Genomic DNA, 16,670 nt, shown 5'->3' with positions numbered 1-16,670 from the left:
GTGCAACAAAAGGCTGAAGACCAGGACGCGAACCCTTGACACTAAAAAAGATCTGCACATTTTTCAGAAGGTTGACATTTAAATAACAATTTTATTGGTATTTTTAAAAGTAAACTTGCCCTGCTTTTCTTCAGAATGGACAGAAATAAAAAATTGAAATACACCACTTGAACTGAATTAAGTGATGTCATTCAAGATCACTGCTGTAAAACCTTTTCAATTAAAGTCAGGTATAAGATTTATTGTTTTATCATCCGAGAACTATTCAGTAGGATTTTGTCTCGTGATGTTGCTCAGAACGGATGAGAGTTTTCCATCCTCTGAAGCTAAATATAAAAATGTTGGGAACATGTTTGGAGATTGCTAACTACAAATAATTTGCATAATATTCACTTCCATATGCCTTCTTGATCAAAATTGATTTGCTGATTCCCAGTGAAAGCATCTTCCTCTTTACAAATCTTTTCAGCTCATTGCCGTTCACATGACATCCACTTGATATCAAATTGTTTCCGACATTTATGTCGGATCCAGAAATATCTTCAAACTGGAGTGTTAATGACGCCGACTGATTTGACAAATCCCTCTCAGGTGACTTTTGAATTGGGTTTAACTGGAACAAATGAGGGAGATGACACGCTAAAAAGAGTCACAGCTGGTATACAAGACAGAAGAGGGTGACGATATTACAGTCTGAGGTGTCATTTTTGATTACTGCATGGGAACAAATATTGCACAAATTGGATTCTATAACACCCAACGTCCCCCAGCTCTCCTAAATACACTTTACAGACATCCAATTTGCCAAACCATTGTTTTGGGGGATGGTGTCAGATTCCAACAAGCCAATACTGTTAAAAAATGATTTTGTGCACACAATAATATCATCAGAGTGCCCTTCACCAACATGGTGTTTTCTGTTTGGAGGTGAAAACATATGGCCATCAGCTTCAAAAACAAACATCTGTGTCATTCATACAAGATGCTGCTTTTCAGAAGACTACAGGAAATTATTTTAGGCTTTTTGCAGCAGCTAAAATTTCTATTTGGTTTTCCATGAGGTGTTCTAAAGTCAAGCATTGTTCTGATGTTGATGATAATCTCTGGTCAAGGGAACAAGAGCAACAGGAAGTCCAACAAGCAGATAAGAGCTGTTACATGCTGTGCAGGGATGTTTCTTTCCCCCTAAACTAAAACAGGTTTGTTGTCATTGTAGCATTTTTCTTCTCTTTCATTTCAAAGATGTCTTGCTGTGCAATTTTTGTTTCTGTTCACTGCACATGACTTCACATGGAACAAAGGGAACATTTTCTATTTTCAGCAGGAGAAATGCAGTCTGTGTGTGGCCCTTCTTGTATGTCTTCATCTGTAGAAAATGTGATAAAGATACAATACAATCTATGGTGTTGGTAAACATTCGAGCTGAGGTGGCTCATATTACCAGATCTGATGTTCAGTTTTGTTGTTTTCTTTTTTTCCATAAAGAAAAAAAACACAACTGTTTGCCACAAAATGTAATTTCCAACTACAAACATTACCCGATATCACAGTTAATTTCTAGCAAAAACAATAAAACCATGACTGGCATCAATAAAATGTTATTTATTTATGCAGTTATACAAGATTTGTAGTGATTGAACTCGATTTTAATTTTTATTTGAGTAAATTGCAAATTCTGCAATTAATTAATAGCAATTACTAGCAATTCAAATGAAATTTAACTCAAAAACAAAAGACATATGAGCTCAATAACAAATCTATTATTTACAATATTCAACCATCAGATTGGTGCAAAGATGCTATTATGGCATTCAGCTTTTAAGTTTTTCAGGAACCTGTGATGATTCATCTAACTTCTTTGAAAGAAACATTTTATTTGGAAATGTGAATTGCGGATGCTGACATAATCGCTGGGGGCGTCTTTGCTTGCTACACCATTGAGATGGCATTTTAGGCTTGAACTACTTCACTAATGGGCCAACTCCTTTTTGCATGACTTATACAAAACACTAGTCTTTTTCAGCATCCCATCAGATCATATTTATGAAGAAAAAATTAATACCCAGTGAGCCAAAAGAAACAGCTTTGTTGTCCATCACTGTTGCTTCTGGACATCAGATTTACATGTGAACCAGAAACAAGAAATATAAAGCTTCTGCCTTAGGACTTCCAGCACTAATTATTTGTAAATTGGTTGTTGCGTTGGTGAAAAAAAAGAGATTGTGTCCAAGTTACACATCACTTTTTGTTGATGAAATGAAATTGGCCCTTTTTAATCACCACTGGCAGGCAAAGCAGGTTAATTTCTCAGTTTTTTTGTGCACAAAGTAATAAAAAAGTGCCAATTTGTCGTTTAAAAGAAATTCCAACAAATTCAGTGGTTCCACTTTTTACTTTTTTGACAAAAATGTTTCCCTTTTGGAGACCACCCACCAAGTTTGGCACAGCACAGCACCCTCCTGTATCCCACAGCTGCATGCTCATGTATTTTACAACTGCGATTATCCCTGGAAAGGAAGGGGGCAGGACTTGAAATAGGAACCTCTGGGTCTACTCTATCACCTGACCCATTACCGTCTGTTATTTCTATGGACAATTTAGACATTTGTAGATATTTTCAAATAAAAAATACTCAATGAGAAATTTTCTGACATTAGCATAGCAGGTTAGAGATGCTATAAATGTCAGCACAATTATAGCATTTCCTCATGCCATGCTAAGCTAAAGAGACGTTTTGTGCCCTGATGAAAACTCACTCACCTCAACATGCTGGAAGCTTTAAATGTATCCAACTGCAGTGTAGTTGTCCCTTTTTTTGACCAATTAGCTAAATATTTTTGGACTAATTGAGGCAGCCATAGCCTGTGCATAAAGATTAAACTTTCAACCAAGTGCAGAAAAATACCAAAATAATAGGCAATGGCATCATAGCAAAAGTAACTCCAACAATTTGTACACTTGTGACCATTAAAATGCTCCATATCCACCAGGAATAAACATGGTATGCATTAAAGGAAACACTAACGTAATGAGGACCGATTCAGTGGGTAAAGAAACGTCTCACCAAGATTTTGATACCACACAAACATTAATTTCTATGTTTTTTTGTGTGTACAAAGTACAAAGCAGCTTTATATCAGATCTTGTGGCTTTCAAGGATCACAACAGGCTGCCATTTGAATAATTACAGTATAATTTAAAACTCATCAAAGGAAAATTTCTAGTACAATGTTTGCAGAGAATGCTACACAATGGGAAATAAAGTACATCTAGGATTCTTTGTTCCCCTGCATCACTATTTCCATAAATCTAAATAAGTATTGCTTTCATCTTGTGTAGGATCGGGACTCCATGTGACGCAACCTAAATGTTACAGCATTCAGTGAATTGAGAAAAAAAAAAAGAAAAAAACTGTCAAACTCTGATGTGCATATCACCAGGCGGTTCTCAAAGAAAGCCCAAGTGTAACATGGGGAAAAACAAACCTGCAAACATCACTCCTGCATTCATAAGTAGGCTCTCATTCAGCTGAAGGACACAAACAAGTCGGTGCAAACATTTTGGTTTGACTTGTAACAGCTGGGGAATTAAATGCTTGACATAAGATCGTATAGGACTTAACTATATCCAACGAGGCTGCTTGCAGCTATATGCGGATTTGGCTGAAGAGCAGAAATCACGTCAGGATCTTGTTTTGTTATCATATTGTTGTTTTTTTTCCCCAAAGAATCAAATAGAACTATTTGTTTGAATTGCATAACATTTATTTTGGATTTGATTTCAAGAAAGAAAATCAATGAAGTCGTTGGTATATTTTTGGTGTTTATGTTTTTTAGAGGGAACATATTGCTCACATTGAAATATTTTAACAAAGCCAATCTTAAACTTTAAACTAATTTAATCAACAGAAAAAAATCCCACGCTGAGAAATAATTATTCTGAACAATATCCTGTAGCACAAATACCCTCAAGAACTCATTAAAATAAATATACCAGTTTTCTTATTATCATTATTTTACACTTTATAGGATGATTAGTGTGTAGGAACTTCAAAATATAGTCATTTTTTTATTTCCTCGGGATATAAATATGAGATTACAACAGTCACCACTGCCCACGACCCCGAATGACGATCTAATTTTTGTCTTTCTATCTAGTGGATTGGATTGTGACATTGTGTGGGTTGTTAAGTCTCCACAACAACATTTAGAGAATATCTACAAGATAAACAAAGTTTAAGAATTAAGCAAGAAAATGTGTCTTTCCTTTTTCCTGATAAATTTAAACAGGTAGAGTTGCTGAAGTCTAGAAATACTTTTTCTAGAATATTGTGCTCTGGTAGAAGAGCATTAGAGAAGCATTAAGTGTGCAAATTTAAATTGTTAAAAATTCCTGTCTTTGTATGCTATAGGACAATCTTAAAGAGTGTCTGAGAATGTTTCAAAGAGTCTGTTCAGATTCAGGGACTTCAGTCTTTGAAGGCTGCATTTAAAGAACAATAAAATCAGTGGTGCAACAAAGGGTGTCCAAATTCAAAGACAATTTCAAATGTGTCCCTCTTATTCTCTGATCTGAAGAATGAATGTGTTGTCGCCAACTCTATCCCAATATTGTGGGCTAAACAGGACATATTTTTGTTTGTATCAATGATGGATGAAGTAGGAGAGGAGTTCAGTTTTATATACATTAAAATCTGGAGCTACAAAAAATTAAAATGTAAAAGTTGTGTTTTGGGGCTTTTCTTATTTGCACAGGCAATATATTTTAAAATATATTTTAATAAAAAAAATATCAAAAAAATCCCAATATATATTAAAAAGTCATTTTTACCAGCGTATGTGGACATGGTTGCCTGGCGAAAGAACAGACCAAGGTCAGGGCAGCAATAAATCTAAAGCTAGCCTGTCCAATTTCACAATCACTGTATTCTGGTCTTTGTGGCCAAAAATGCATCTGGGAGTTCGGACTTTTAATTTTAATATTCTTTACATGTTTAAAAGGGGTGCCAATACATTTATCCAAGCCTGTACACAATCTGATTAAATTTAAAATAAAATAAACAGATTTTAGTATTAAGATACCCGATGTACTAGAATGTAGTATGGTGAGTTAAAAAAAAAAAAATGTTTTATTCAACATCAAGCAAAAGGCATTGAAAGTTTTCTTGATAATTTCTTTACTGTTTGGCATTTATCCTTGCAACACAGAGCACTTTTAACACCAGCAAGGTGATTGGAAATGGCAACGAAAGACTCATGGGGGTGAAACGAAATCTACCTACACATAGACAGTTAGGCAACCATCCACAGCCAGGAGACATTTTTCAAATTAGGGAGGATATTCACATCCGACAAGGACACTGAGGCAGAAAGGACAAGACAGAGACTACTGGGTATACAGAATATGCAAATGAAGCTAACCTTAAAAAGAACCTAGAGGAAACAGGAAAATATCACAGAAAACCTTTACCATTTGGAAGCAAATCTGTTGATTTGAAGGGTGTCAGAGCCAGAATACAAACAGTGTGATCATTGCTTAAATGCTAAATCATTAAATTCAAGCAGATTCTTTAAAAAGTTTGCTAATGAGAATAGAAATTCCCAAATTACTTACTTACAGTCTGACAGTAAGTCCACGTATTTCAAATGAATCTGCCACGTGTTTTCAAACTAATGGGATTAATACCTTCTGTTTAAGAGACAAAAGCCCTGAACATTACCGGAAATCCATGTTAATTACAAACCTTCATTAAGTCAGCACAGCTGTCAATGCCAGATAAACGTGAGGCGGCTTCGATGCCTCCCCTCTTCCTTTAAGAACACAGCGTCTCTCCATCCATACACTCTTTACTATAGATGGTGTCAGAAAATCCTTGCAGGAGTCACCCTGACCCGGACCTTACAATGCATGGCCTCTCCCACTTTGTTTTAGCCGTTTGAGATTGCAATCAGCCCTTCACAAGGTTGATCGCGATTTAAACAGTGACTCCTAAACACGGTGTCATCCACTTCATTAACTCACTTTGGGACATTTAAGTTGCAAAACACAGGCTATTAAGGGCGTCAAACTGAAACGAGGTTTCAGACTCGGATAATAAAGCCACTTTCTGTGGCATCCTAGCTTTACTGAAAGAGAGATTATAGGAAGATGAATCATACACAATTGGAATATCAGATTTCAATAGTGAAACCCAGTGGTGGGCACTGTTACATAAAATGTTAGTTGCATCATAAACATTAGTTCTGCTAATCCTAAAGCGCCTCACCAACATGGTATCCAGCATCCAGCTTCACCAGCATTAGCAGAATGCAATAGCTTCTGCTAATGCAACTCAGCATTAGCATAAGCTAATGTTGAAGTGCTAACTTCAATTCAAATTGAAAGACCTCAAACCCCAATATCAATTTCATTTTGACAGATATTGCTTATGTTTATATATTTTTCTGTAATGTCCATTTTTTTATTTTGTTCCTGCATGTTTCTTGTTCGAAATACGGTTATTGGGGTAAAAAAGATTGATAATGTCACAAGAATTGGAATTGCTGAATGAACAGTGTTCACACCCTTTAGAATAAGAGCATGTTTAAAATGCCTAACTAACTGAAAAATTGTTAAGAGTTGATAACCAAAACTTCAGTGAAGATACTGAAGAATATTCAACTGAAAATTTACAAAACACCCCAGTAAATTAGGAATTTAGGAAAAAAACTAAATTGGAGGAGCTAAGTGTCCTAAACATTGTCAAAGTTAGCAAAAGCACCAAGTGAAAAATTAGCTCTGCTGTTAGCACTCTAGCAAAAGTGTGTGCCCCACTAAGATAAAAGATAACACAGCTTTGAAAATGTATCCATACCCCTCACCTAAGTCACTTAGTTGGTAAGTGGATTCCACCAATTTAATCTTAATAAAACATCAGCTGTTTTATAGCTTCAAAAGAGTTCTGTAGCTCCCTTCTGTTCAGTAGAGCACTACAAAAGTGTAACTTCAACGTCTGTTGAGTACATTAATGAACAAACAGCTATGGACATCAAGCCCAAGAGCAAATTGTGGAGAAATTTAACAAAAGGTTGAATAATGGAGCACTATTTCTAGGTTTGAACAACTCAGAGCTCCATGCAATCTGTTATCAACTACAATCTAATCCACCGATATGGCTTATATGGAAAGGGGCCAAGAAGAAAAACAATTACTTAAAATAAAGCCATATTAAGTTATACTTGTAGTTTGCTACAAACCCTGTATGGGTTTCGTCTTATCCAAACAAGGTTGGATAAGACTAAAAGTGAACTTTTTGGCAAACCACTCTATGTGGTAACCAAGCACTGAGCCTGAAAATCTGATACATTTTTCAACAGCAACATGGTAGGTGGTCAGTATTGATGGGGAGATGGATGTAATTAATTGAAGGGCATAGAATCAAATTAGACACTTCAAAAGACTTACGGCTGGGACAGAGGACCAGCAGGATAATGAGATTGAGAGTAAATAAAGTGTATTCCTATTCATTAATAGCCCAGTCACACCTAATTCTAATTGGAAATTTGCTGTAAGACTTTGAGCTAATTTGCAAAGAAAACCTGGCAAAAATTCAGAGTCCAAATGTGTAAAACTAATGGAAACAAACCCCAAAAGACCTGCAGCTGGACCAGCAGCCAAAGATAGTTCAACAAACCAGGGGAAATGAATAAAAATTCATACAACAAAAGATCATTTTTAAACCTTCCTTACTTTTCACAATTCAGTTACTTTGTGATCAATCACCCAACATTTCAATATTCCTGACATTCCTGTTGTAATTGAACAATTTATTTAATGATATTCCTAATTCACAAATGTAATCCTTTTCAGAACAGAGTTTTAAACAAGGTAATAGACAAAAATAAGGTCATCCAAAAATGTACAAGTGTAGTTCAAAACAAAGGCGAATTTCACCGTCCAGTGACATAACAGCATCAAACTCATACCCAAATCCTCTTCAGTCCACCTGTTGGGAGTTGTAAAGATTTGTAGCTGTCTGTTTGAAGGAGCCACACACACTGAGGATCTGATTATCAACCCGCTGCCCTTGCAATGAGGCTGTTGAACAGACTACTAAATCTTGGCTGATAAACAAACGTCCCCTTCCCTCAGTCAGAACTTTGGATTCTCAGTGGTAAGTGATAATTTCAGCTGCAGCGCTCACTTTGATTGATGGGTTCTTTCGCTTATACAGTCCCCACCAGGAGCACGCAGGAGATGCTTCTCATAAAAGATGAAGCAGCAAACTGCATGTGAATTCCAAATGAAAATGTAGGGACTAAATTGTCAGCATTCTAGAGGAGCAGAGGGGGTTAAGAATGAGCCTCCAAAGCTCTGCCGGTACCTATAGTGTTTTATTCCAACAGTGACACTTAATTTCAGAAACTGTAATAAAAATGGGACATGTTGGAACAAGACAGGCCTCCCAACCCTCAGAGGCCTGGGCCAGAATGATAACAGTTAGATTTTTGTTGCAATACTATGAGAAATAAATATACGGCAGCAAAAAAAAAAAAAACACTTTTATAAGCCAATCTAATTGTGAAGGGCAATAAAATCTTTAAATATTCCAGCATAAAGGACAATAAAAATGTAATACTATTTTTAAAAAAAAACTGAAATTGAAATAAACTCTTTAAAACATCTAGCCTATTATTTTTAGAGTGCAATAAGGGGATTACAGCAGAATATTAACTGGTTTATTTAAATTTTCTGTGAATTTACCTATATATGACAATATATTGTGTAAATATGTAATAAAGATTTAGCTAACAGGTTTTTTGAGTAACCTGTCCAATTTTTGTCTTTACATTCTTTTTATAACATAGAAACTCAAACCACAACATGCATCAGGCAGCCCACAGTTATTGCATGCTCAAACTAAAGCCAGGCTTTTGTAAAAGCAAGTGTCTCACCTATTTCAGGTCTTGTACTGCTTCAGCATGAGAGGTTTTGTGTTATTTAAATGAATCACTAGAGTGTTTTACCTTTTGTTTGGTTGTATCCTCCTGTCTCCTCTTTTCCATGTTATGCGGGGTTTGGGCGATGCTTTCGGCTTGCATTCCAGGGACACGTCTTTTCCGAGTGTGGCTATGACCCGTATCGGATTGGGAACAAAGACGGGTGGAGACGCTGTGTGGGACAGACAACCAACGTTTTTTTTTTTACTGTGGATTTAAAATGTGTCTATAATGGAATGGCTCATTTTATAAATCAACAGGATCATTGAATAAATTAAAATAGATTGTATTACAAAAACAAAAGCGTTTTATTTATTTATTTTACAATAGTACCAGTGCCACAGTTACTGGGTTGCATACTTTCCTTTTAGAGGTTGATCAAAGTTCCAATGAATTTCTAATGATTTTTTCTATTGTCTTAGTCTGACTTCAAAATTTCTAATTACTAAAAATGTTTTAACTTATAAAAATAAAAATGTAAACAAAAGTATTAAAAGTTTTGAGAAAAAAATACATGAAAAACTGCTTTCAGACTGAAAATATGTGCTTTTGGATTATGGCAGAAAAATTCCCTTATTAACATCTGCTTAAATATTTGAATCTTTGGGCCACCAAATCTTTTTTGGAGGCTTTTATTGGCACTAGTGCCCTTCACGCACTAGCAGATTCACAGTAAGAAGAGCAGAAGACAAAGGGGAGGACAAGCAATGAATGACCCAGGATCGGGAATCAAACCTGTTACTGTAAACGCTGTATGGTGTATTTGATCTACCACTAAGCCACCAACCATTACACACAATGTTAAAATACTTTTGTCAGTTTGTTAATTCCTTAAAGGCTGAGCACCAGAATACATTAAAGACATGTTGTTGTCATATCAACCTCACAGACCACTCAGGTTTCTTGATTCAAATATACTTTGAATCTCCAGAACCAAACATGGAAAATCAGAATTCAGTTTTTATGCTCCACTAATCTGGAACAAGCCTCCAACAAAACTGCAAAACAGCAAAAACACTGACTTCCTTCAAGGCTAAATTCCCATTTCACTTTTTTAAAGTTGGTTTTGATTAATAATAACTGGAACATTGATTAGTTCTAGTTTTCATCCCAATGTTTGATGATAATTATTCTTAATGACTGTGATGATAGCATTTGAGAAAATGCGATGTTTGTTGTTTGTTTGCTGTTCTCAACATAATTAGTTATTGTCTTATGTTTCTATCATGTAAAGCACTTTAAAATGCCTTGTTTCTGAAATATGCTATAAAAATAAGCTTGACTTAACTCTGATGATCATAATCAAGCGTCAATCTTGTAACTATAAATACAAGTGAAGATATGGGGAATTGTAGCCTCAAGCCTGTTAGTGACACTGTAGACTTATGTGAACTTCTACCATTCCAGGACCCGAATACAAATGTCTCTCATTAGCAGCATAATAAAGCTGATATTTGCCAAAAGCCAATACAAAACATTGTAAAATATTCCAAAGTGCCATTTAACTGAATTATTTGAGTGTGTTATATAACTAGATAACGTTTAGTGAGACAAAGTGCCAACTTGAAGATGGCATAGTTGGATGCTTTGTATTTTATTATTATTATTATTATTTATTTTGTTATTGGCATTAATTCAACCAGACTGCCTGAGAGAGTAATAAGTACATAAGATATAAATTGTAAACAATTATGTAGCTGTTTAGAGTACCATGTACTGGCCATGCACAGGCTCTAGGGCTTTGTCAACAGTGGTTATTCAAATCTTGAATGATGCCTCATAGGTGACGTTATACACAATGACAATTCAATCTCATCTGTAGCTACAGGCCAACCCTTCTCCCTGTAACACTTGTGTCTTTGAGCCTGAGTAGTTGTCTGAGTGGCGGAGGTCCCTGTAGACACAAAAAGGAGCAGAAACCGGAGCAGTTGCTGTGTGTATTTGGTTTAATCAAAGCTGGTGGCACCACCACTCACATTCCTCCATGCTACCACACTCCCAAAAGAGCTGGATCTGGGACAAGATCGCAGACGTGAGGGCAGTCGTTGACCCCGTGCAGCCTCTGGTGATCGCTCATCTGCAGGCTGTTATTAGTCATGTAATCTGTCCTGATAGTGTTCGCTTCTGGACATCGAGACAGAGCGCAGGTCACTGGGAAGACGTGCCCATAGGGTAAAGTTATGAAAACATTCATCAACGGCTTCCAAATCTCATCCAACGTGACTGTGACTCCGAGGAAGCCACGAGTATCTGGTCGTCGGCTTGGATAAAGCCTTTTAAAAGCCCTACAACTTTTAAATCTTGCAGACAAACACCTTGGATCTTGAATATGAAGCTCACCAAGCAGTGTTGTTCTACACAGACATCCCAGAACGTACACAAAAAACTTTATCCATTTGCAGTAAGATTTTCAAAATGCCACAGATTCCCCTTCAGAAAAGGGCAAGCCATAAAAGACAGTAAATCAAGTCATCCCTGAGGGAAAAATGAAAGGGGAATGGGTATCACCAGATGTGTCCCAGTATCGAAGATGACAAGGAGAAAATAGTGCATCAGCACAGAACAGTGGACAGCTATTTCAGCACGACTCTTATGTTTTAGCCTGCAGCCTTAAGGCATAGAAGCACTTTTTCTTTGCCTTTTAATGTCTAAAAAATTTTTCAAGTGCACACATTGCTGGATTGGCAGAAAGAGAAAACAATAATGATACAAAGTTATTCATAAGTAGGCACTTGTCAACAATTGCAGGTGATTAGACAATTATGGCAATCCCTGACAAGGCGCTGACTGTCTGGCAGAATCAAGTTAGTTTAAAGAAAAAAAGACAACGTTAGCTATTTGCAAAGTCGTGCTATGGAAATAACAGAACTTCCTCTATCACTCTTATAAGATAACACTGCTGTTACTTGTACAAATAAATCTCAGTTAAATAGAATATGTTCTCCGATGAGACTCATTTGTCGTATTTTAAATTACCTTTTAAAAAATTAACAACCTTTAAGTATGTATGAAATGTTTCACTCAGCTAAGATTTCTGTATCTTTTAGATTTTGATAAATATGAATACATTGTAACACAAAATATATTAAAGTATTCTAATCTAAAAAAAATATATGCCATATTTGTATTAGTTTTTTGTGGATTACTATCATAAATAACAGAAATAAAGGCTTAAAAACAGTCTGTATGTAACTGATAATATGTGTTTCACATAGGAAACTGAGTTACTGAATTGAAGGAAGGTTTAAATAATATTCTGATACATTGAGATCCACTTAATTAATTTTGCTACTATCTGTTAAAAGAAAAAATAAATCCCATCTTAATATACAGCCCGGTGCAATACCATCTATTTAATGAATCACACGTGATATAGTCCCACAAAGTAAGATCTTTGCATCTGAATTCTTTAGCAAACTGTAATCTGCCAGTTTCATGTCATGACTCAGTTTTTAGAAGAAAGTTGTGTTTCAGATAATTCTAGATGTGCCTCCAAATAACTCAGATATTGAGAATTGACATCTTAGAAACCCACAAACCCATGGAATCATCTAGGTTTCTTAAAGTTCTAATTTTGGATAAAGTAATCATTTTTACAAAGTATTTCTCAATTTTCTAGTATTTAACAAACAAACAATTTTAGTAATCTAAACTGAGCTAAACAGAGAAATTAGTGAAAGAAAACAAAGGCAAAGTGCGTTTACTTTCTGTGTATTTAAACTTCTCGTTTCAGGAGCATTTAATGAGATCTGGCTTGAAAAACAAAGATTCCACTGAAAAAGAAGTGATGAAAGTCAAGAAGTGAAAGTTTGTTTTTCTTTGAAGTGGGGATTTTAGTGTGATAGCAAACAGAGCACTGATGAGAGCCTAATGAAGTCATTAAAATCCACCAAACAAACCACTGCCAGTGTTTGGTTCCATTAGCTGAAATCCATACCTACTAGTTACTGGTTTACATCCTCCTCAGAGTAGTGCCAAAATGTTCTGGACCCTCATCAACTTAATGTGCACACACTCCTCAGTGAATATAACCAGGAGAGTCATTAGTTTGTTCATCTGTCCAGTGCCTGGGTTAAATCAGGGGCCATTGATTGGCAATCACTATATCTCACAGTTCAGCGTTCTCCTCTTACATTTCAGTCTCTTCGCCTATCAGCCAGTACCTTAATCAGACACCACTGGTTCAGCCGGTATTAGATTAAGAAATGTACTCTCAAGAAAAGTGACGTTTGTCTAGAAAGTAGCAGCTTGGTCTACATTAATAAACCAGGCGATAAGTACCTAAAATCTTCAGCTCTGCATTGGAGAAGATGGCTCCATATTTATTCTCAGCCACACACTGGTACATTCCTGAGTCCGTCTGTTGCACTTTGTTAATGGTCAGTTCCCCATTCGCTATTTCAACTCGACCCTGAAACGAGGCAAAAGCACAAGGAAAAATCAGGACCTGAATGTGGACACTTTTTACCTCTGGATGAAGTGTGCAATTAACGACGAGGAGGGGGTTCTGTGTGTATTAAAAGTACCTGGGATGTCAAGGGCAAACCGTTACGAATCCAGTGATAGGTGGGCCGGGGCCTCCCAATGGCCTTGCACTCCCACTGGAGCTTCTCTCCGCTATCCATCTGAGTGTCATTAATCATTCTGACCCACTGAGGGAGAGCTGGAAGATAGAGAAAAAAAGAGACATAAAAATGAGTAATAAATCCTTAAAATATACAAAAACCACAAGTATGTTTTTCTGTAATTATAACAGGCAACAAGGAAAAAAAAACATCCAAAGAAATGTGTTGCAAACTTTCATAATATTTAGACAAAAGTCCAAACCACACATTTTGTGATCCAAAAAGGTCTTGGCATAAAACATAACAACTCTCCAGATCAATATATGACGCATTTACAGCCTTGCAAAATAGGCCCTGAAAATGATAAAAGATTTTCAAATATTTGTTTAAAAATGAAAAGCATTTTAGGTCCCTTAAGATCAATACTTTGAGAAACCATTTATCACAGCAATTACCGCTGCAGGTCTTTTGGGGGCATGACTCTCTCAGCTTGAAACATCAGCAAACTAAAATACAGTGGATCACCATCTATTTATGCTTCAGTAAATAAACGGCACTTTAACTGTGGAATTTATGCGCCTGTTTGTACATTTTTTCGTGTAAAATCTAAAATATTTGAAAAACAAAATGCAGCTTGGGAACCTGACATATGTAGCCGCAATGCTGCTTTACTCCACCTTTAATGGCAGCTGCAACAACAGGCAACACTGGTATGATTTTTGGTCCGATTGAATAGAGAAAATTTATCAACATCTGTTTAAATCAGGTAAATCTAGGCCTCACTTCATCATGAATCTTCAAAAATCTTCATGAATTTCATTGTGATAATGTCAGCTAGATCAGCAAAGAGTAGGTCATCACAATTATTACAAATACAAACCTTGACCCTGATGCTCCCAATAGAAACTCTATAGTAACAAATTGGTCCCAGAAATCATCTAATTAGTGTATAGAGTACATTAAATAAACATTTAGACTGATGCATGTTAAACCAATAAACATTCCGATGCTAGGCAACCGTATCCACCTTGCAGAATAAACTGAGCCCATACATCTGAACTCGTTGTTAATAAAGAAGCAATTCAAACAAAAAACAAGAGCGAAGCGTTTCTGGGACCACAAGCTGCATTAAAAAGAGGGAAGGGTCTGTTTTGTGGGCTCTAGTGTCCCTTATATGACAGTAGACTGACAGGAAGAGGGAAAGACATGCGGCAAATGTCAGCTGGGTCCGGGAATTGAACCCGCATCGAGGACTGAAGGCCTCCAAATGTGGGTCATGCTATCCCCTACGCCACCACAGCACGCCCCGAGGGAAGCCTCTTTTAATGTTTAACTGCACAACTCTTTAATGAATGTGTGTATCGTTGTGTAATTTGCATGCTGAAAACGCCAGGAGGCAATTAGAACTGGAAAAAATTAACACACAAAATTCTCAACCAAATACACACAAATAGTTTTTGTCTCTTCTTTATGAGAATGTTTTTTTCTTTCTATTGCAAAACAGCTCTACAAGCTCTGCAAACAAGTCATCTACCTTTCCTTGGGACTTCGTTTTTCCAACCTTTTCTGTGTTTTTAAGGCTTCACTCTCCTGCTCAGCACAACATCATACATTAAAGTCCCTTAGCTTGTGTTCTAAAAACCATGAATTGTTTTTTTCTTCAACTAGAACACTCTTTCTATTGCTCACCCTTATATGTTGTATAATAGCAGAATTACACAACATATAATTGCAAAAGAACATTGTATTTTTTTTTTGCAATGACATTATAATAATTAGTACTTTAGTTTTGTCACTAAAAGTTGTACTTTGACGATTAAGAAACATATGGGTGAAGAAGTACGATTCTCATTGAACGAAGTGGAGAAAAAAGTAAAACTAACAATTTCAACAACACAGAGTTTTGGAGAGTTTTAAACATTAACTGGAATCTATAAGAAATTTATTGCAATAAATAACAAACGATAAATGTCCACCTTTACACTCCAGGTATGTTTTAATGAGGGAATAACACCATAGCATAAAATAAAGATAAAAAAAAAAAGATTTTAAATAATAATTCTTCCCTCCAAACCATTCTAATTGGTGGAGCATTTAAAAGACATACATTTTACAACCCTTATTAATGAGCTTTGAAATGTACATACACGTTTTGTTTGATTTATTCCAGTTTCTGTTGCACAGGGATATCGAAAAGCGCAGATTCAGACAGAGCACAGAATTAAGCAACATTCTTTGCGTATTTCCTCTTCACCTCCTCAGTGTGTGTAGACACCCTGAGTATTGAGTTGTTTCTTCCATGGCCAGCAGACTCTTTTCTTTTCCATGCATATGCCACCTTCAGCAGAATACGTTTGGTGTGCTTTGATTGAATGATTATGGTCAGCAAGGTCTCCCACACAATGAAAGTTCAAGCTGCCAGGTGACCTGTGTAAATTACATTTAGTGCAGGGCTGCTACAAATTAGCTCCCCATTCTCCTTGTGATGTCAACAGAATGGAAGTTGCCAAGAACTGTGGGGCCTTGGAAATGTGTTCTACTAAGGTTGAGGTAGTCCATTATCTTGGTCCTGTGCACAAGGCACAGACAAAGAGAAATGGGAGACATGTACCAGCTTAGATAAGTTTATGATTGCAAGTACTGCCAGCAACTCTGCTCCATTATTTGTGCCTCTTTTTCTCGGGAGGCTAAAAGCGGCACTTTACTGCATTCCAAAGAAACTGATTCGCATTTGAAGCTTCATAATTCAATACCACAGCATGCAAATATTGACAACAAAATCTCTGGCTATAAAAAAGTTTGTTATTTGAAGGATTTTGTGTTTCTTTAATAAGCAAATATATTTTGGAGCAATAAAACTGTACACATTAAATGTTCGAAGCATAAATATGTCTCTCCAATAATAAAAAAAAACATTTTGTGACATCTCTACAAATGTTTCAAACATTTTAATGAGATGCAACTTAAAACAACTTAAAAATGAAAGCAGTAAAAATCATACCATATGCTCTTTAAAAAAAATCAAAAACAATATTTTTGAAGTTGTTTCAACCCACAGAGAAAGGCATCAGATTATGTTGAGAAGGAGAAAAAAACTAAGTGTTTCTTAAATTCTTGTTGGAACGTC

At 36.1% G+C, this 16,670-nt stretch overlaps 1 protein-coding gene across 5 annotated transcripts in view; it reads right to left on the bottom strand.

Moving 5' to 3' along the window:
- Positions 1-16,670, bottom strand: part of cntn5 (contactin 5) — a 155,970-nt gene that overhangs the window by 24,959 nt on the left and 114,341 nt on the right. For all 5 annotated transcript variants that reach the window (XM_044119472.1, XM_044119475.1, XM_044119474.1 and 2 more), the window contains 3 exons: positions 13,505-13,641; positions 13,260-13,389; positions 9,006-9,150 (listed from right to left, as the gene is read on the bottom strand). In XM_044119472.1, the coding sequence (XP_043975407.1) occupies positions 9,006-9,150; positions 13,260-13,389; positions 13,505-13,641 (412 nt within the window). The remainder of the gene's footprint in view (positions 1-9,005; positions 9,151-13,259; positions 13,390-13,504; positions 13,642-16,670) is intronic.

Source organism: Gambusia affinis, linkage group LG06, assembly GCF_019740435.1.
Source record: "Gambusia affinis linkage group LG06, SWU_Gaff_1.0, whole genome shotgun sequence".
In the NCBI taxonomy this organism is placed as follows: domain Eukaryota; kingdom Metazoa; phylum Chordata; class Actinopteri; order Cyprinodontiformes; family Poeciliidae; genus Gambusia; species Gambusia affinis.
Note: the sequence above shows the minus strand (reverse complement) of the source record. Positions and strands in the feature narration are given on the sequence as shown.